The 21,714-nt window shown below is 35.8% G+C and overlaps 1 protein-coding gene across 6 annotated transcripts in view; it reads right to left on the reverse strand.

The window, feature by feature from the left end:
• DYNC2LI1 (dynein cytoplasmic 2 light intermediate chain 1) overlaps nucleotides 1–21,714 on the reverse strand; it is a 107,726-nt gene that overhangs the window by 68,937 nt on the left and 17,075 nt on the right. For all 6 annotated transcript variants that reach the window (XR_008917410.1, XM_056822449.1, XM_056822503.1 and 3 more), the window contains exons 5-12: nucleotides 21,057–21,145; nucleotides 12,530–12,716; nucleotides 11,145–11,213; nucleotides 10,501–10,578; nucleotides 1,684–1,760; nucleotides 1,032–1,102; nucleotides 295–392; nucleotides 101–193 (exon numbers count right to left, since the gene is read on the reverse strand). Coding sequence is in view for 5 of the 6 variants with exons in the window: in XM_056822449.1 (XP_056678427.1) it covers nucleotides 101–193; nucleotides 295–392; nucleotides 1,032–1,102; nucleotides 1,684–1,760; nucleotides 10,501–10,578; nucleotides 11,145–11,213; nucleotides 12,530–12,716; nucleotides 21,057–21,145 (762 nt within the window). In the remaining variant the exon portion in view is untranslated. The remainder of the gene's footprint in view (nucleotides 1–100; nucleotides 194–294; nucleotides 393–1,031; nucleotides 1,103–1,683; nucleotides 1,761–10,500; nucleotides 10,579–11,144; nucleotides 11,214–12,529; nucleotides 12,717–21,056; nucleotides 21,146–21,714) is intronic.

The following is a 21,714-nucleotide window of genomic DNA, read 5'->3' on the forward strand; positions in this document are numbered from 1 at the left end:
CTTGACTAAGATGATTTTTGAGAAGTAAGAATTTGCTACTAAACTCTAATAATAAATGGATTCTAAAAACTGGTGAACGAGTCACTATTCAAGATGGTACCTGGTCTTTCTGTGCCCGCATTTCATCAACTTCACTTTCTGCATATTGAGGGTCTCGTGCTGGGTCTCTGGTCTCTTTGGATGTATTGGCACTCTGAAATGAAATGAAGCTTCAAACAAGTCCATTCTAACATTTCAAAACAACTCTCTAATAATACCAACCCTCTGGGTTTGAGAGTATAAAAAAATCCTTACCTTTGGTGGAAAGACTTTTTCATATACTTTTTTCCACAGCTCCATTGGTGTTTGTGCATGAAGCTTTCCAATTTCATTCTCAGAGAGAGGTGGTGACCCTAATGAGCAAAGTTTGATCCAAATTATAGAAGTGTACTAGAAAATTGCATGTTATAACAATGAGGAACAAATAAAACCTCTCCCATTTGTTTATTCTCAATAGTAAAAACTGTAAATGTCTTTCTTCTCAGTTACCAAATCTACTAAGCTACCTCCTTCCTTTCATTCAACATCTTCTGATTTTCTGAACCTCATAAACTTTTTTTCAAAGACAAGTCACTTTTAACCTACTGAGAATGGAAGGGGAGAGAGAACAACTGCTGTATGAGAGGACTATAAGCACAAGGAAAATCTGAAATAATTAAAAACATCTTTTCTAGTATCCTGTATCTATATACTAGGGTCTAGTATGTAGAAGAGACAGTCAGACACAAGGTTAGGGGAAGGGAAGAACATGCAAATGGTTTCAGTGGAATGTAGCTTAGAAGTAAGAATGTGTCTGCTATGCCCCTTCAAAACCTCAATATGCTATATGTTACATCAATACAGCATGTATAACATTGATATGTGTCAAATTGTTGTAACAATGATAATAAAAACCTATAAAATGTTGGTATTGGAGCTTATATGAACATGGACCAGGTTAAAATCAATAAGCAATTAAAAAAATATTGAACAATCTTAATAAGTTCACCAACCTATTTGACTTAAAGAATCCAATCCTGCTGGGATAAACAGTGGTTTATTCTGGTCCACAGATATTGATTTGCTACATGGATAAGAAGGAAAAAGAATCCAATTTATTTTAGCAATCAAAACTCCTGTCACAAATGCCCTCATCGTAAAGTCTAGAGCTAAGTTTTATATCTAGAGATCGCAAAACCTGGTGAAAGTACTATTCTTAAATGACTATTAGCTCAAATAAACCCAAGTATTAAAAGTGTTTCTTTGAGAAGAAATTTTTCAGGGAAAAAAAAGGTCAGACACATTATTTCTATTATAATACTGGGTTTGGACTAAGAAAGGTGAATATTAAATGTATTATCTGAATCTCTAAAAAAAATCAATGTAAGGCACTGACTACATAGAAAAAGATTACACATTTTTCTAAAATGTGAGGGAAAAAGGAACCAAAGGAAATTGGTAAGATGTGAACATTATTTTACTCAATCCTTCAATGAAAAAATTTTAAACAATATGATTAAGAATCTATAAGCTATTAAAACAATATAAAAAAAGAAAACTTGGTGGGGATGTTTTCCTTTTTTCACTGAAAACTCAAGAAACATAAAATAGTTAATAGTGGCAATCACACAAAGAGACAATCCTAATTGTCTTTCATCACGTTACCTTTTGTCAATGCCAAATGCCAACTGATTGATAACTCCACGTATTTTCAGTAGAAGAGCTTCTGATTTACTGGCAAACTAAAGAAATCAAACGAATAAATGATATGTTATGCCTTTTCATCATAGAAACAGATAAAATAAAAACATCTTAATGGGAGAATCTCTGACAATTTAAATAACATCTAGTCTTTTCAAAGTTGAACCTCCTCAAAAGGAAGAAATGAAACAAAATGGATTTGACATATTCCTTAACAATACTTCTTAAGTATACATATATATATATATATATATATATATATATATATATATATATAACATGGATAGAAGAGTCTATCACCCCTGCATTAGTCATTTCAGCTATTATTTCAGCCATGATTCTAAAGGATCATGATCCTTGCCAGCATAATTTTTTAAATGGCATGTATGTGTGTGTGCATACACATGCACCCAAATCTATATGCATGTGTGTCTATATAAAAAATGTACATAATACATATATCTGGATGCACGTATGCACACAAGTCCCACCTTGATACTTTCTATCATCACTACCCTTTGTCCCTCTGATTGGAGATGGGTGCTATACTCTCCAAACCCCATATTTAAGGAACAAGCTCAGCTCAGACATCATATTCATTTCCTGGCTGCACTATTCTGGGTCTTTTCTGACTTCCTGTCTATTTCTCATCAATGAGCATTTTCTCCTCCTTCCACCTTCAGCTTCTGTGTGTTTATCTTTTTTAATTAGATTACAAACTCTTTGAGGGCAGGACTTTTTTTGTATTTGTATTCTTAATACAGTAGGTGCTGTGAAGTGTAAATCAAACTTTCTTTGCCTATCAATCAGCAACTTTTAATTTAATCAACCAAAAACTGAGAACACCCCTACTTAATACTAAGTAAAGGAGTTCACAGTCACTTACTTGGAGAGTTCTACCCTGTTAACCCAATCAATCAGAAACATGTGGATCCTATGATAAGAGTTGACACCTTCAGAGGCCTATGATAAGAGTTGACACCTTCAGAGGATGAGAGGTGGATCCCACAGACACTGTCCTCTGGGCAGTGCTAGGCAATTTGGAAGCTATGATTGGCCCCTGTGAAGAGGGGAAGGTACAGGAGGGGACTATAAAAAGTCCTAAAAGTCTTTGAGTCGGGGGCTTTGCTTGAATATTGGGCTTGGAGGATCTTGGACTGGGACTGTGGTGTGAAGCTGTGACTTGGGACTTCAATCTGGGACTCTGGCTCTTAGACTGCTTCTGATAAGACTGCTCCTGGATCTTTGGCTTGGGTGAGTGAGAAGCTGACCCTCCTTTCCTGGCTTCTGGAGAGATTAGTTTCAGAGAGGCCTCCCCTCTTGGAGGAGGTCATGTGGGTGGAACCCCTATTTAATTCACTACCAGGTCCTCTGGCTGAGGGGTTAATGAGCCCTGCCTGGGTTGAAGCTGGGGACAGAGCAACATTTAGGGTAATAGGCTAGACTTCTTACTTTACCCTCTTACATTTCTCTACTTTCACTCTTTCCACCTTTTTGTAAATAAAGCTACTAAAAGTCAATTTGACTATAATATTTTTTAAATTGGGGACTACAGTGTTCTTAGAATTCTCATATATTTAGTCAAACCCTTAATTTTAATTCCTTATAGTGCTTAATAGATGTTTACTGATTCAATTCTCTACCCTCCCACCCCCTCTGCCATGTGCAATAGCCCACACAAGGATATTTCCTCAAGCATAGTCAGGGAATAGACATATAGGACTGGTCCAAACTTAGTACAAGTGTTAATGTTTTTGGAACACCCTTACTTATTTTTTTCAATATTTCTGTATTACTTATAATGTTCAATTTTTTGAAATTGTTTTTAATCACTTTTGGCAATTGGTTTGAAAATTCTCAGTGTTAGAAACAACCTGAGAGTACATATGAGTTTTGGGAACAGCCATAAGTCATCTGGAGTCAACTCTGTTGAATAAAGTAGCAGATCAAGCCAAGTAACAATATTTTGAGTTGAAAATTAAGGTTTATAACTATTTATTTGGTTTATTAGGTCTAAACTCTGTGCCAGACATTGGGAATTCAAAGAAAAATGAGAAAATCTCTGCCTTCAAAGAGCTTCTATTAAAAAATTTGTGGGTGGCATAGTGGGGATAGAAGCAACATATACACCAGTTACTGGGTTGGTTTCTTTTAGGAGATGGCATCCAAGTTAAACTTTGGAGGAGTCTATGAAATTTGGAGTTGAGAAGGAATTGAATTCTGGGTACATTTTGTATAGTAAAGATCCCCATTCCAAAGCATGGATATGGAAGATGTGATGTCATGTATGGGAAAGAAAATCAAGCCAGTCTAGATGGAACAGAGAATGTATGAAAAAGAGAATATGAAATAATATTAGAGAGGGAGGTTGGAGACTGGACTGACTGAGAATTAAAATTAAACTATAAGGTAAAGAGGCACTTTCTTGTTTGATCTGTAAACTGGTTCTAGAAGCAGTTCTATTTTGAGCCATAATAGTGCCACTACAAATTTATAGCCCCCTTAAGCTGAGTTAAATCCTAATTTCCAAGAGGATTGGAAAGTTCCAGTATGCTTGTCCAAATGATTTTACATTATAGTCAGTATTTTTCAGTCATCAGTCTCTTCATAAACCTATTTGGGGTTTTCTTGGCAAATATGCTAGAACGGCTTGCCATGTCCATCTCCAGCTCACTTTACTGATGAAGAAACTGAGGCAAATAAGGTTAAGTCACTTGCCAAGGGTCACATAGCTAGTAAATGTTTAATGCCAGAGTTTAATTCAGGAAGATGAATCTTCTTGATTCCAGGCTACACTCTATCTATTGTTCTACCTAGGTGCCCATACTTGAGTAAAACACTACAATAAAAATATTTTAAAAATTTAATTTTCATCAAAACAGACTAACTTTGTTGCTTTTAGCTTAATTTAAAAAACTGAGTATGTATATTTCCTATTTAGATTATCTTCATTGTACCGCCATAAAAGGTGTATTTCAACTAAGTTTCATTCATTGCATCTCTACAAGCATAGAAAAGGGAAAAGGGTCCTAAATTTAGGGTGAGAGAAATTGTATTTTCAACTTAATAATGTGTCACCTTAGGCAAGTCACTCCCAGGAGACTAAATTTCCTCCTCTGCAAAACAAGGTGGGTTAAGAGTAAGTGCTGGGAGCCATCAGGCCATGATGTCTTGACAGGGTCACTTGTGGCAGCTAAAGAGATCACAGAGTGGCCCCTTTGCAAGATGTGACTGCCCACTCAATCCCTTCTGCATGACCTCTCTCATTAGCATCCTTTACCTATGGAATTAACCTCAGAAGGAATAATACAAGAGCAAAATACCTGCACTCTATTTCTCCATCACCAAAAGATCAGACCTTCAAACTCAATCCCAAAAGACTAACATTGGTTAACTTTTACTTAGGTACATAATTCCTAGTAAAATCATAGCTACAAGCCAAGCCCAGGACTTTCCCACTCACAGAAGCCAGCATACAAGTCAATTATAAAGGCCCAAAATGTGTAGGTATATCAAGCTTCTCATGCCTCAGTGACTTGATTTTTTCCCTTGAGAAACTCCCTAGTAAACCCAGAAAAATGATCAGTCTAATATTAAATCTGAATTGTGTTCTCAGTTCCTCTCAATCTCAATGTTATGATTTTTGAATTGTCTTTAAGAATTTCTGATTGACTATTTCTTTTTATTAAAAGTAATAAGTAAATTTCCTTGATTGTTTGTAAGCTTAGACTCCTCATAGGTTAATGTGAAAATTAAGCCACCTGTGTCAAAATCATTTTTCTTGTGTATAACCTTTGTACACTTTGTCAGATCAATAATTACAATGCAAGAATATGGAATGATTTTAGAGTGTTAATCAAGTGATTTATTAAAAGTGAATGTATCACTTTTCCAATTATCTTTATTTAGATATGTATGTTAGGGAATGTATCTGTGTGCCAAAAAAAGGGTATAAAAATAAACACCAGGCCTGGGGATGGCAGAGCAGCTATCAGATGCAAAGCACGCCCATGGCCATAAATATACAGCTGTCTTCCATTTGTTATTTTCTTGACTGGATTGTTCACCACCTGTCAGGAACCCCTGGAGTCAAGTGACGTTGGACCTTGCCCATAGCAAGTAAGAGGTACCTTTAAACACTTCCCTTCAAGCTCTAAATATATAATCCTACAATTCAGAGATAGAACTAGAGCAAGGCTCACTGAGGGACCCTGCCTGGCCCCAGGCATAAACCCTTAGCCCAAGAGAACAGCCAGGGATAATGGAACCAAGTGGTCTAGGGATGAGGATTCTGGAGTCCCATTCTACTAGATTGAGGAATAGGAGTTCCAGTGCATGGGGACACCAATATCCAGCCTCTGAACCTGAACAAAGGAAGCCTCAGATATTTCCTCTTTAGTACATTCAAGTTCAACAATTCCAGGGGCTCAGTGGATTGAGAGCCAGGCCTAGAGGTGGGAGGTCCTAGGTTCAAATCTGATCTTAGATACTGTGTGACTTTGGTCAAGTCACTTTACCCCTATTGCCTTGTCCTTACTGCTCTTCTGACATGGAACCAATCCACAGTATTGATTCTAAGATGGAAGGTAAGAGTTAAAAAAAAAAAAGAGTTCCAGCCTGGATCCTCTTGGAAAGAGAAGAGGATCATACATGCCTCACTTCTGCCCTCCATAAATCTATACCATGTTTGTAAGAACAACTACAAGGAAATAAAGTCATTATATGGGGGTATAAGCAATTTAGAGTTGTCCTCCATTATTAACCACAGTCATTTGGACTATGCAGGTCTGATGGGGAGGGTGTTGGCTGCCTATCTAACAAACTCAACCATATTTTCCTCTCTGAAGAGTCCACACCCTCAATGCAGTATATAAGGTTGCCTTCTCTTTATGGATGGGTCTTTGAGATAAACAAGGGTCTCATTAGAATGTTGCTGAGTTTTCCTTTTTGCATGCCCAAGTTTGCTTCTCTGGCAAAGGAAGTCCAAGTCACAAAGGAGTATCATAGTTTTAAAAGATCTGGGGATCCTTGGGAAAATGGGAGTCTCTGGAATAGAAGAGTTTTGTTAATTATTTATTATGGGCTCCAGTCAGTCCTTTGCATTTGAGGAGGGGGAAATGGGAAAAAGGGTCGCTGTGTCTCTAAAAATAGTTTTAATCTGCCCTTCATTTGCAAGGGCAACTCTAGATTCTCTCTCTGTCATATTAATTGGAAAAAATGTGATTCAAAGTAGCAAAAATCATGGTTAAAACAGAAGTATCAGTGAAGCTCAGCTCAGCTCTTATTTATGTATAAACAACAAATGCTAATCTCCTAACCCAAATTACCTCCTACCTAACCACCAAACATGGATGGATGGAAGGAAGGAAGTAAAACCAGACACCAAACACAGAGGCAGTTACCTCTCAGTACAAAAGATATGGCATCCGCAGAATATAGGAATTACTTGGCCTCATCAAATAGCTCTGGCCATTTTGACTTCTAATTCTTCTAAATTTGTGCTCATCCTAACCAACTGGATTTTCAGACTATGCCAAAGGATAAGTCTCCAGTAGGTTTTACCAAATAGACTCCAAATATGGTCTCAGCATGAGGCTAGCCAGGCCTGTTGCCCAGGTCCCATTCATTTAATAGAGCCCCATCAGCAGTAGGTCAGTTGTTAAATAATTAAATCCTTGGCCTTTAAAAAAAAAGAAAAGGAAAAAAAACTGAAACAGGCTAACATTTTTTGTTAGTATTTTCCCTAGAGAACATCCTGGAATCACCAGAAGCATTGCACAATTTACCAAAAACAAATGAGTCTACCCTCTTCCTCGTATTCAAGCCTGGTTCTAGCTATTTGTCCATCTATAGCAGGGGTCCCCAAACTTTTTACACAGGGGCCCAGTTCACTGTCCCTTAGACCATTGGAGGGCTGGACTATAAAAACCTAACCATAACCCTAACCCTAAATGGGCATCAATATACAGAGTGTGGAATCCCCTCCCCTAGATCACTGCTAACCATGCTGATGTCTTCCATTGTGCAGCCACATAATCATTTGCGCAGCGTCTCTTTCTAAGATGCCACGCAAAGGATTATGTCACCAGAAGCAGTACTGTACGTGAGTGATGCTGTGCTTTGCAGTGCCGCCACATACAGTACTCCTCTCACTGACCACCAATGAAAGAGGTGCCCCTTCCAGAAGTGCAGTGAGTGCTGGATTCATGGCCTCAGGGGGCCACATGTGGCCTGTGGGCTGTAGTTTGTAGTAGACCCCTGGTCTACAGTCTGATATAGCAGCTCTACACATGAAATAAAAATTGTAGATGAGTCAAAGGGAAACAGAGAGACATATGGGGAACGTAAGTAGGCTGTAGCATGTTACAAACAAAGATTTACATGTAAAAAGTAATTGAAAAGATAATATCCATGAAATGTCTGGAAAAATAAGCCAAGTCAGCTATAGAGCAAGGGTGAGCAGGAACAAAGAAATAATCCAAATTATATACTTTTGCTAACTGTTAAAAATCTAGAGGCAGGGTTCTACCATGTTGGATGAACCTTTTCTGGAGGACTTTTAGGAAGACATGAACAAGAATCACACAGGAAGAAAAGAATTGGTTAACCAACATTCCAACATGAGTTGTTTTAAGTTCACAGATCTGCTGAAGAAGGGTCATTTTGCAAAGACATAATAATGTCTCGCAGGGATAGATATCTCATTCATTTTGAGTGCTGAAAAAGAGCAAGAGTTATCTTTTGACTGGAACTGAATTGGTGGCATTATTTAATGGGAGAAACCAAGAATCAGAGGTTCCAGGACCTCTGTCTTGGACCAATGTCTTGGATTAATGTCTTGGACATTGGATAATGTTTACCAGTATCTATCTCAGTTTCAAGGGTATTTCATGGAAAGAAGCATAGAAAGCACCCTGTTAACAGTATATGTAAAGTGAATTTTCAAACTGTAGCTAAAAAATAAATGTTATTTTTAAGAAATCAAATAAGATAATGTTACGAAGCTTAGAAATGAACAAAGTAAAAAAAAAAGTAAAAATATCTTACATACAATCTAGCCTTGAAGGCAAGTATATAAACCAAGATGCTAAACAAAAAAATTATTTTAAATTTTTATTCAAAATATAAAGTATTAAAAATACATTAAAATTTTACCCACAACAGAATGTCATGTCTTCTATATTTTAGGAATTTCAGGAATTTCTCAAGAATTTTAGGAAAATTTCCAGTGTTGCAAAACTTTAGACAGGAAAGAAAATGACATCCAAATTTAGCCATATTTCTTTAATGTTTCAAAGTATACCTAAACCTTCTTAAATATTATGTTTTAATGTGGATAGAGACCCAGGTCTGAAAATGGGAGGTCCAAGGATCAAATCTGGCCTCAGATATTTCCTAGCTGTGTGACCCTGAGCAAGTTACTTAACTCCAATTACCTAGCCTTTAACACTCCTTTGCCTTGGAACCAATAGCTAGTATTGACTCTAAGACAGAAAGTTAGGGTTTTTAAAAAAAGACTAATAACTCAGATTCATATAGTGCTTTATAATTTACACTTTCACAGATACTCACAAGTACTGGGAGATAAGAAGTAAAAGTATCTTCCCTAAGAAAAAAATCTATACACACAAAAATACTTATAGCATCTCCTTTTGTGGCAGCAATGAATTAGAAATCAGAGGGATGTCCATAAGTTGGGGAATGGCTGAACAAATTGTAGCATATGACTGCAAAGGAATACTATTGTGCTACAAGAAATGATTAGCAGAGTGTTTTCAGAAAAAACATGGAAAGACACATGTGAAGTGATGCAAAGTGAAGCAAATAGAACCAGGAGAACATTATATACAGTAACAGCAATATTGTATGATGAACGTTTATGAAAGACTTAGCTGTTTTTAGAAATACAGTGGAACAAGACAAATGTAAAGAACTTATATGAAAAATTCTCTCTACCTCCAAAGAAAGAACTGTTGGAGTCTGAATACAGATTGAAGCATACTACTTTTTACTTTCTTAATTTTTTTCATTTTTTTTTCAGGTCTGTGTTTTCTTTTACAACCTGACTAATATGGAAATGTTTTGCATGACTGCACATGTATAACATATCAAATTGCTTGCCCTCTCAATGATGAAGGAGGGCAGGAAGGGAGGAAGAGAATTCAGAACTCAACATTAAAAAAAAAGAATTTTTAAAATTGTTTTGGCATGTCATTGGAAAAAAGCATTTGAAAAAAAAATGCATCATCCCCATTTTATGTATGAGAAAATTGAGGCTCAGAGAGAGTTTAAGTGACTTGTGCCAAGTCCCATGGCTCTTAGTGTAAGAACTGGAGAGAGAGCTTCGGTCTTATGACTTCCAGGTCCAATATTACTTTTGTCCCTAAACAAGAACAACTGAGACCTTTGTAATGTTCTAAGGTTTATACAGTACTTTGCATTCATCTCCCAAAGTGCTTTGCAAACTTTAAAGTTGCTACAAAAAGCTAGCTATTATCGCTATTATTATAGGATGGGGGCATAGGTGACATGAAAATATTCCCCGGAGGGGGGGTGATATTAGGGACTTAAAAATGTGTTTTTAATACTTTCTATTTTGAATGAACATTTTAAATAATCTTGGTCTATTTCCTGTCTTCATGGCTAGCTAGATATTAAGGATGGGTAAAACTTGCATTAGGAAAATAAATGACTGACAGTTTATATAACTGCAACAAACTACTTGTCTTTCAGAACTTGGGTACACCCCACCCTCTCAACCAGAACTGAGACTCTACTAACCATCAATGAAGCTCCATAATAATGGGAAACAAATCGAAGAGTCTTGCAGATGATTTTTCTCTTCTCAGAGTCAAAATCCTGAAGGAATTTATTAATAGAAAAAAAGTATAAGGATTAGATATGCAGAGAAAGAAGATACTAATGATTAAATAGAAAAGCCTATAATCTCTTCTTTTGTGGCTCCGTATTCTGAGGTCCCTATTTCCTTAGTCCTTCTGCCATGCACTCTTGCTCTAATTATTTTTAACAAGGCATTAGTAACAGCTCTCTTATCACTGTTTTCTTAGGGTCTCGACTAAGGACAATTTATACTGAAGCATATATTTCCAGGTTCCTGAAAGCTTCAAAAATAGATAGTAAATGATTTTCTACTTTTCTACTTTTAAAATAAAACCTGGAAAGTTCTAGTGATTATATGGAAAATCTAAATCTTATCTTTGTCTCCCAAAGTAATTTGTCCCACTTCATTCTCATCATAATCATTATTTTTTTGACTTTCTACTCAGCCTTTTTCAGCTCTGGATCTATAATCTTACCATCATGCCACAGTCTTTTCTTATTTCATTCTTATACTTATGGTGTTTTTCTACATAGACAAGCATGCATATTAAACAAAAATAGAAATGGAACAGTAAATTTCTTACCTGAAAAATGTCATATTTACTTCCAATTATCACCAGAGGAATTGGAAATGGGTCAATTAATTCACGGTCCTATTAACAAATAAATTCTGTAGAGTTCAATTCAACCTAAAGTATTTGTTGAGCACCTACCAGGGTCTCAAAAACAAAAATAATCTTTCTAAAATTTGATAAACTCTAAGAACATTAATTTCCATTTACTTTTAAATTTTGTCCACAAGAAAGAATATATAGTTATCCCTTCCACATTGTGACTTTCCCCATCATGGTGGGTCAGCATAAGAAATTAAATGGGAATTTTGGGGAGTTTCGAAGAAGTACACGACAACATGCAAATGTCTGGAGATGACACAAAAAAAAGTTTAGAAACTCAGAAATGCATTCTTAACCTAAAATTTACAAAAAGGTACAGTAAACACCCCTTGAAAGAAAAAGAAAAAATTCAAGCTTCTTCTCTGGTAAGAAGGGAGGGGAGGGCCCAAAAATTTTACGTGGGTTTTAAAGGTGGGCCTGGAAGGTATAACCACACAACAATCAGATTCTTCAAGACTGACAGTGTTTCCTTGAAACAGAGTTTATACCAACATTTATTCATCATCATATTTCTCAGAGGTTAAGATAGAAAAACATGATCTTAACTGTAAACTCAAAAAAATCTGCTTTGTTCTCATTCCCTACATCATTATGATTTATGTGCATTTTCTCTCATTCTCCACTTTTTTCTTACACATTATGAAACATTTCTTCTTCTGGGTTCCATATTGTCATAGTGGAATTTATACTCTAAAGAGATAAACTTTATTAAATATATAAAAGACATATGACATTTGCATCAGATGTGGGCACTCTTAAATTTGCCAAAAGATTACATTCACAATTGCATTTAAAGGACTTGTATTACCATCACTGCAACTTTATAATTTAATTAGTTGTCAGACTATCAAAAGATAGTGAATATGTGACAGACATCTGAATGAATGCAAAATATAGAGGGGAGTTATAACTCCACTCCTTGCTTAAATTTTTACCTCCATCTAGTCTCTTGCCAGAAGACTTTTGTACAGTCTAGTTTTTATCTTCATTTTAAAGAGATTATAAAATCAATATCAAACTACTACTTTAAAACTCTTTTTCTTTTGACTGCTATAACATGCCATAACAATCACAGTAGATGTCTAACAAGAAGACAAGACTTCTTTTTTATCTTGTTTTGCTCTTCTGAGATTTTATTAAGCTGATATAATTTTCCAGTGAACAGGTTCATCTGCATCAAATGGATTTCAAATCATGCATAAAAGTCAAAAGAATATTTTCATGAGGTTCACAACTATTATCTTTAACTTTGCTCTGGTCTAGGACTCCAAGAAAAATCCCTAGAGAAGACTTACTGGATGGTCCTTCTGCATGTTACTCCACATCTTCTGCCTCATTTCAGAAGCTGCCTTAGTACTGGTCTTGCCCAGTTTCATTATAAGTTTGTCTACGTGAGCTTTTGTGACTTGCAAAAGACTTTCCATGGTCGGCCAAAGGTCATTGGGTTTTGAAAGATCCAAGACAAGAACTAAAGAAAATGTCCTAGGGGGGCAAAAGATGTTTGATTTTTTAAAATCTCAAGACAATTACCATTTTCAGAACTGAACATGTTGAAATGTTCTCTTAAAATATGCAAGAAATTGTGGCACAAGAGGTGGGGGAGGGGGAATCAGAATTATTCCAGTTATAAAAACTCTACTTAGGGAAGGGTAAGGTTGAGTGAGACTTGTAGAAGTTGAATTTTTTTTTTATCTCTATTTGTTTCAATACTTTTTACACTATTATTAAAATACTACTACTTTCTGAGAGATTGTTGCCAGGATATACATTTCCCAACTTGAAGTATCTACTGGGTCTTAGGTGTCATGCCCTTCCCAATTTTTAAATTTCCAGATGGGCATGAGAAGGGACATAGCTTCTTTCTCTACAGAAAATTGCTGAAAGATGCTCCTTAAGTGTTTTGTTTTTTTTAAACCCTTGCTTTCTGACCTAGTATCAATTCTAAGACAGAAGAGCTGAAAGGGCTAGGCAATTGGCTTAAGGGACTTTCCCAGGGTCATACAGCTAGGAAGTATATGAGGTCAAATTTGAACCCAAGGTGTCCCAATTCCTGGCCTGGCACTCTATCCACTGTGCTACCTCGCTACCTCTTAGGTATCTTAAGAAGGTGATTTACTAAGCACTACAATTAAAACTTACAAAGTAGGAACTGGAAACAGGAAGCTAAAAAGGGAGAAGGTTTTGTTACAAATATCTTAGTTTTAGACTTTAGAACAAAAAGAAACAACTATATAGTACTTCTTGGCTTCTTCATCTCTCCTACCTATTCTTCTTTCACCAGACTTTCATTAATATTAACCCACAAAGAGTTATCAACCAATTACTATGTATAAGTACTGTACTAGGGATATACATAGCTAAGATTAAGGTAGGAACTGAAGGAGGCATTGGAAGAGAGGAGCCAAACTACTATAGCAAAATTTGAGGAGGAAGAGGGCATCCATGATTGGGGAGTATCATAGATACTGGCTCTATATCCAGACTCCCAGAATCTGCTTCCTCAATTCTTTAATTGATGGTATGGTCTTCTAGGTTAGCCTATCAACACTGCATTTTCATCACTAGACACACAGCTTTGGATCTAGTCTACAGAAGCCCACATGGTAACAGTGGCCCTATAGGACTGCTGCTGTTGTGGTGTGTGCCAGGACCTTGGGGGTTCTGGGGGCCTTTGAGGGCTCACAGCAGGACAGCTGTTTTCTGGGGCTTGGGAGCAGGGCTAGTATCCAGGTCAGCAGCCATGTAGGGATTGAGTTTATTAGATGAAGACTGCCATCATTTCTGTATTGCTGCTTCTCAGTGTTAGCTACAAAGCATTATAAAATTTGCTGCATTCCAAGTCCAGTCTGTTAATTAGTGTTAGGGAGGCATGGGAAGTTCTGAATATGGAAAACTTCCAGAGTCCATCAATATGCCATTAGATGAAATAGGTCAAGCTCTACAAATGAATTTGGAAGACTTCAAAGAGAAGCACAATCAAGACACGCCTTCTGAATCTGACAGCCTGGTGTTTTCTTGTCTAGCAGGAATGAGAAGCAAGCAGGGGGTAAAATTTGAAAACTGCATATTTTTACCATAATTACAAATTTTTAAAATACAAGAAACAATCCCATCTTCCCCTCCTCCAATAAATGATAGGTCCATCCACCACAGGGCCAGAACCTAAAGTGCTTCAAATTGCCAGATTAAGGTGTTTATACCTAGTAAGCACTCAATAAATGTTGGACTAAATTGAAATATGGCAAAATATTTCATACTTCTATAAGCTCTTAAAATACTTTCTGACTGTGAATTATTAGGCATCAGTTTCATACCATATAATAAGTCAAGGACTGGTAATTTCACTGATCTGCGTATAAAATCCACCATTGACACAGGTCAAATCTTTTGATTATTCAGTAAGTGGTCATTAAAAGTTGCTGAGTCCGTCATTAAGCTTAAAACCCAAAGAGATCAATGATGAAAAAAAAGGAAGGTACTCATGTATATAGATATATTTGTAATGTACTTTTTGTAGTAGCACAGAACTGGAGATAAAGTGCGAATTGATTGAAGACTAGATAAGTTGTGGTATGAAAATTTAATGGAATACTTCAGTAAAATCATAAAAATTATGAATATTATGACTACAGAGAATCACATGAAGAATTATAGGAACTAACTCAAAAAGCAAGAAGGACCACAAAAAGAATACTTCACTGTAAACCGAAGGAACAAGAAGACAATCAAAATTAAATGCTGTGAAACTATAGTAATCAAGCTTGGGGCCCCAAAGAAAAGCTTGCTGAAGATCCCTGTCACATGTTTATGGAGGGATGGAGATGATGGGTGTAGAATGTTGCAAACTGGGGTTTAAATCAGATCCATTTCCAGGTTTTGTGATGTCTATTTGCTCTGTTGTACTTTATCCTCTCCTTTTTAATAAATGGGGAAGGGGTGTATACTTGTGTGTCTCAGGGTCTCGTAGAAGATGAGGGTAAGAAATGCAGGTGATATAAAAATAAAAATGGAAACAAGAACTTTTCCATTTCTTTGAAAGATGTTAGAGTGAAAAAAAAAAATCTATCAAGGTGCAGCCAATCCAATAAGGAACTTGAGATAGACCATTTGGTATTCAGACAAGAGGCACAGAGTCTGGTAAGAGCTTCTGCCTGAGTCTGTGAGAACTCAAGGTCACACCTATATGGAGAATCCATGCCACTACAGCATGTGATCTTTAATGCAAGATTAAATGCATATATGTGAATAATTTTACTGTAAATAAAAGAAAAACAAACCTAGTGAAAAGGGTTCTTGAATGGAAGATATTGTTTTCAACACAATAAAATGACCAATTTTCTTTTTTTTAATTTGTTAAAAAAAAAACTTCAAAAAACTTTCAATATGCAATATGTTCTTTTGCTACAGAATTGGCTTTAAGTACACAAGATTTTGATCCATTCTTTAATTCTTAATTGTAAAAACATATTTTTGTGATAATGAATATTAAGTATAATTTTGCCAAACAGCCCATTTCCCCAAGTTTCTAGGTTTTAATGGGGTTATATTCCCTGGCCTTATTGAACTATGTCCAACTCCATTTCTGGGAAAAATTTCTTAGTTTTTTTGTGCCCAATGGCATGGTGGTTCAATGGTATAAAATGACCAAGGTCTTAATTTTTATGTTAACAGACCAAAAACATCTGAAGTTCTTTTTAAAACAAGAAAATAATGAAAGGAAATGGATGGAAAAATAGGGATACTGATGCACTGTTGGTAGAGTTGTGATCTGATGCAACCATTCTAGAGAACATTTCAAAAGTAAATTCAAATTTATATAAAATCATGCATATCCTTTGATTTATCTATATCCCCAAAGAGCTCAAAGGAGAAGAACCAGTACGTACAAAAATATTTATAGCTGTTGGTTTTCTGGTGGCAAAGAATTGAAAATTGAAAGGATGACCATCACCTGGGAAGTGGCTAAACAAGTTAAGGTATGTAATTGGGATGGGATACTACTGTGTTATAAGAAATGATGAGTAATATATTCTCAGAAAAATCTGGAAGATGTACGTGAACTGATACGAAGTGAAATAAGCAGAACCAGAAGAATATTGTACATAGTGACAGCAATACTGTATGATGATCAACAATCAATGACAGCTATTCTCAGCAATATAACAATCCAAAATAATTCCAAAGAGCTCATGCTGAAAAATGCCATCCATCTTTAGAGAAAGAAGGAACTGATAGAGTCTGATTGCAGATTGAAACATATCTTTTTATTATTTAAATAGAATTTATTCCAGGGTATCTCAGCCCCTCTCTCCCCTTTGGGTACCATATATGTGTACATATATACATATATAAAAATATATATATATATAAATTATGTCTTTTGTTTTTCTATTAGGTGGACATTCACACATTTAAAAAAATATATTAATTCTGTAACTGTATAGAATGTCATTTTGGTTTGATTCATTTCACTGTTAATTATTTCATGCAGGTCTTTTCAAGTTTGTAAAAAAATTACCAAGTCACCTTTTCTTAAGGCGTAGAGTATTCCATCATAATCATATACCACAATTTGTTCAGTCATTTCCCAATTGATGGACATTCCCTCAATTTCCAGTTCTTTGCCACCACAAAGAGATCTGCTAGAAATATTTTAGAACACATAGGTTCTTTCCCTTTCCCCTGATTTCCTTGGGAAACAGATTCAGCAATGCTATTGCTGCATATAAATGTATACACAGTTTTATAGCTCTTTGGGCATAATTCCAAATTGGTCTCCAAAATGGTTGGGTTGGTTCACAGTTCCATTAACAGATATATTAGTATCCCTATTTTTTACAACCCCTCCAAAAGTTGTCATTCTGTCTTTTTATCATTTTAGCCAATCTGATAAATGTAAGATATCTTGGAATTATTTCGATTTGTGTTTCCTTTAATCAGTGGTGCTCTGAAGCATTTTAAAAATATACCTATATATGGCTTTGATTTCTTCATTCAAGAACTGTCTGTTCATATCTGACCACTTATCAACTGGTGGATGGCTTTATTCTTACAAATTTGCCAAAGTTCTCTCCATATTTTGGGTATGAGGCCTCTGAGAAACAATCTATAAATTTTCTACTTGCCTTCTAATCTTGGCTACATGTTGTATTTTTACAAAACCCTTTTAATTTAATGCAACCAAAATGATCCATTTTACATCTCACAATGCTTTCCATTTCTTTTTTTATTCATAAATTGTTTCTATCCATAAATCTGATAGGTAATATGTTTCCTATTCTTCTAATTTGTTTATGATATTTCCTTTTATGTCTAAGTCATGTATCCATTTTTATCTTATCATAATAAATGATATAAGATATTGATCTATACATAGTTTTTGCCAAACTATTTTCTAGTTGTACCAGCAATTTTTTATTGAATAGTGAGTTTTTATTCCAAAAACTAGGACCTATATTTTTTCAAATATTAAGTTACTACAATCTTTTCTACTGTTTGTTGTGTATCTATTCTATTCCACTGATATACTTTTCTATTTCTTAGCCAGTACTAGATAGTTTTGATGATTACTGCTTTATAAATGCAGTTTAAAATCTGGTACTACTAGACTTCCTTACTTTTCATTTGTTTTCACTAGTTCATTTAACATTCTTGATCTTTTGTTCTTCCATGTGAATTTTGTTCTTTTTCCTAGCTCAATAAAATAATGTTTTGATAATTTAATTGAGATGGTATTGAATAAGATGATTAGAGGATTGTCACTCCCACATATTGCATTCCATCTGTGGTTATTTTAAATGGAGTATCTCTGTCTTTCTCTTTTCCTTGCAGGTCTTTGTTAGTGATCATACCTTTTTTCACTTTATTATATTGTTTCTTTTTTTTGTCTGTATTTTCTTTTGTAGTAGAGCTAATATGGAAATGCCTTGAATGTACATATACAATCTTTATCAAATTGCTTGCCATCTCAAGGAGTGGGGGAGAAAAAGTAAGAATGTAAGACAGAACTCAAAAATTTTTTAAATAATGAAAAAAATTTTACATGTAATCAAGGAAAAAAAGGCATTAAATTAATAAAATTACACATTGGAAAAGAAAATAAAACACAGGAAGTAAACAGAAAAAAAAACCCATTCTATGGCAATATCTCATGTCTCTGGAATGTAGCTAGAGTCGATCTATGACCAAACATTTATTTATAAGATAAGTAGTATCAGAAAAAACTATTGGTCTTTACTGATAAAAACTGGGTCTTGTTTAGCACAAGAAAAAATGGTACTAAATTGATTCTGGCCACAAAATCCTTTGAAAAACTAACAAATGAAAATAATTAATCAGTAAGCATTTAGCATGCATTTAGTATGTGCCAAACACTGAGGATACATAGAAAAAAGAAAAAAAACGGTACCTGCCCTCAAAGAGTTTAGGCATAGAATACTACATATAATGTCAGATTTTGTCTGCCGCTGTGTTAGAACAAGCAACAGTGGGAATATTAGAGAGAGAAGAAATTGACAAGACTGACAGTTGGTGGGGGAGGGGGCAACTGGGAGTGGCAGTTGGTCTTGTGACTAACACTTCCTTCCTGGTGATGGAAGTGGGAGGGGCTTGTCTTCCCAGTCTCTAGATAGAAGTGCCACTATTTTCTTCAGCTTGAAGAGACAGGCCCAACCACCTCTGAAGGTCAGAACTTTTCTTGTTGCCTTGCTGTCTACTGCTAAGATTTTGAAATTAAGAAAACTAGCCCAGATATAGCATAGACAGGAATAAGAGAAACCCTCCACCAGCCTGTGAGGCCTGATCTCAGCTCCAATGCTAAAAGACTCAAACCTTATCTAGAGAAGTCCCTCTTCCCTTTTCCCTGATACCTCTCCAATCTGAACTGGTTATTAAAATTTATCTTATTTGAATATTGCAGTCAGATAAGTGGACTATCTTTTCTGGGGCAATAGAGGGAGCTAAAGCTCAGTTCAATCATTCAACTATAAACAGTCCTTATCGGACCCCTGCTGGGTGACCAAAGTCTGGGGAAAGGCTTGTCCCTCAGGAGGGTTCGTGTTTACCAGCTCTGAGGTATCTTCGGCATAAATCCATAGAGAAGACATCCCCGCAGGCTATCATAAGTGGTTCATTTCTTGGGCATCCCATTTTGTTCAAAAATAGCCTCTCAGCAGGGGCATCTCTCTGCTTTGCCTCACTGGCAGCCATATTCCCTCTCTCCCTTCAACTCCTCCAGTCCCTGCTATAAACCTTCCATATTCCCTATTCTTCATATCCACCCATCTTTCCCTATAAATATTGCAATGTGTATATATTATAGTTATGTCTATATATTGACACATACACATATACTGATTCATACCAGCTGCCTCAGAAGAGATGGCAGGTAGCCTTTGAGGGTAAGGCATTATCACTTAGAAGGACATGGAAAGGACTTCTTCAGGAGGCAAGACTTGAACTGAGGCTTAACGGAGACCAAAGATTCTAAGGAAGGGGCAAGAAGGGAAAGTATTACAGACCCCAGGAGACAGCTAGTGGAAAGCTGTATAGGCAGGAGTTAAAATATCATGTGTGAGGAACAACCAATAGGCCATTCTGGAGGTGCCATAAAATGTATGGAAGAAAAAAAAGTATAAGATTCATAGAAAGATTTAAAGGAGAAGATTTTGAAGAGCTTTAAATTCTAAGTAGAAGAATTTACATTTGATTCTAGAGGTACAGGGAGCCAATGGAATTTATTGAATGGCGGTAGAAGGGGTAGGATAGTCAGACTACACTAAAAAAAATCATATTGGCAGTTACATGGAGGATGGATTGGAGTGGTCAAGACTTGAGGCAGTTTGACTAGTTATAATAAGGCTATTGCATTTGTCCAGGCATAGATGAAGGTGATGAAGGCCTGAACTAGGGTGATACAACTACACCTCTGGCTACATACAATTAAGAAAGTGGAATTGCCAATTATCCTGGAAACTGATAGCACATAGAGGACTTAATTAAGTCAAAATATGAGAATTAGATGACTTGGGAAATCTAGCTATTTACATGGCCAAATTCATCAGATAACTTCTCTAATTCTATTGCTGCATTTGTGCAGATATATAGCTCATGATGGTAGCAACAGTTTTCAACAAATTTTGACAAGACGATGATAATGCAATTTTTGAAAATTTGTTTTTATTGGCTAGGATGAATTCCCAAAGACAATGAGAGACATCACATCTCATTTGACCAACATGTGGGAATGATTTTCAGGGAATACAACCACAATCTCAAGTGGGTTTTGAGAGTTTTGTTTTAAAATCCCATTTGCTTACGGTCAGCAAATAAATAAGAAACCTCCCCCATCCACCAATGACTGTCTTCTCTTGGATAAAATTGTCTTTATACCAGCTGTGATCATTTAAAAGTTAGAGACCCACAAAGTCTAGCTAAAGTCAAAACCCAAAAGGCTGAGTTAGTTCACTTTAGGTTAAGATTTGGAAAAAGAGATGCTTTTTAAATTAATTTGTGCAATTTCCTTTATGTGTGGCATGACATGTTTTTCTGTTTCATGGGCTTAGTTACATACAGCATGTGAAAGAGAGAAAATGCCAGCTGTCCCAGAGGGTTAAAGCCAGAGCAATGCTGGCCATTATGAATGTACTAGTTTAACCACATTGTGAACAAGGGAGTACCAACCTAAAGCAAACACAAAATACATATTTTGAAATTTGCTTACAAAAGTCTATTGACATGCACTCTGTGGGCTCCAAAGATTTACTGACTCTTGGCTCTTTCAGGCTCTTTCAACCCCCTGTGTCATATAGCTGCCTCACTTACCTCAAACTCTCGTTTGTTATTGGAATGCTGATTAAGTCCAACAAAGAAGTTCCTCCACCCAATTCCCAAAAATGAGCAATGTCTTTAGGCTGGAGAAAAGGGAAAAATTTCCTTCATATTACCAAACTTTCATTTTTCAAAAATAGAGACATGTTTCCAACATGTTATGGCACACTAACCAGTAACAGTTACATATAGAAATAGCAAATTAAATAAATGCTTTTGGGAACAAATTCTGGCACCTCTAAATTCTCTAGTTCCCTCTTTATTCTAATCTTAAAGATACAAAAGCATCTATCTTACAGTGAATCTATGGGGTAAGAATGAATATGAAATATAATATATATACAGTATATAATAATAAATATTAATACTAGAACACAATATTTTTTATTTATAACCTTTACCTTCTATTTTAGAATTGATACAAGTATCAGTTTCAAAGCAGAAGAGTGGTAAGGATTAGGCAACTGGGGTTAAGTGACTTGCCTAAAGTCACACATCTAGGAAGTAGATAGGCCAGATTTGGATTCAAGTCCTCCTGATGCCAGGCCTGGTGCTCTATTCACTGAGCCACCTAGCTGTCCTTCTGGGAAATAGTATTGATTCAAGAAATACCACTGCCCCAAATTCTACCAAAATATTCAGAAACTTTTAT

Source organism: Monodelphis domestica, chromosome 1, assembly GCF_027887165.1.
Source record: "Monodelphis domestica isolate mMonDom1 chromosome 1, mMonDom1.pri, whole genome shotgun sequence".
NCBI lineage: Eukaryota > Metazoa > Chordata > Mammalia > Didelphimorphia > Didelphidae > Monodelphis > Monodelphis domestica.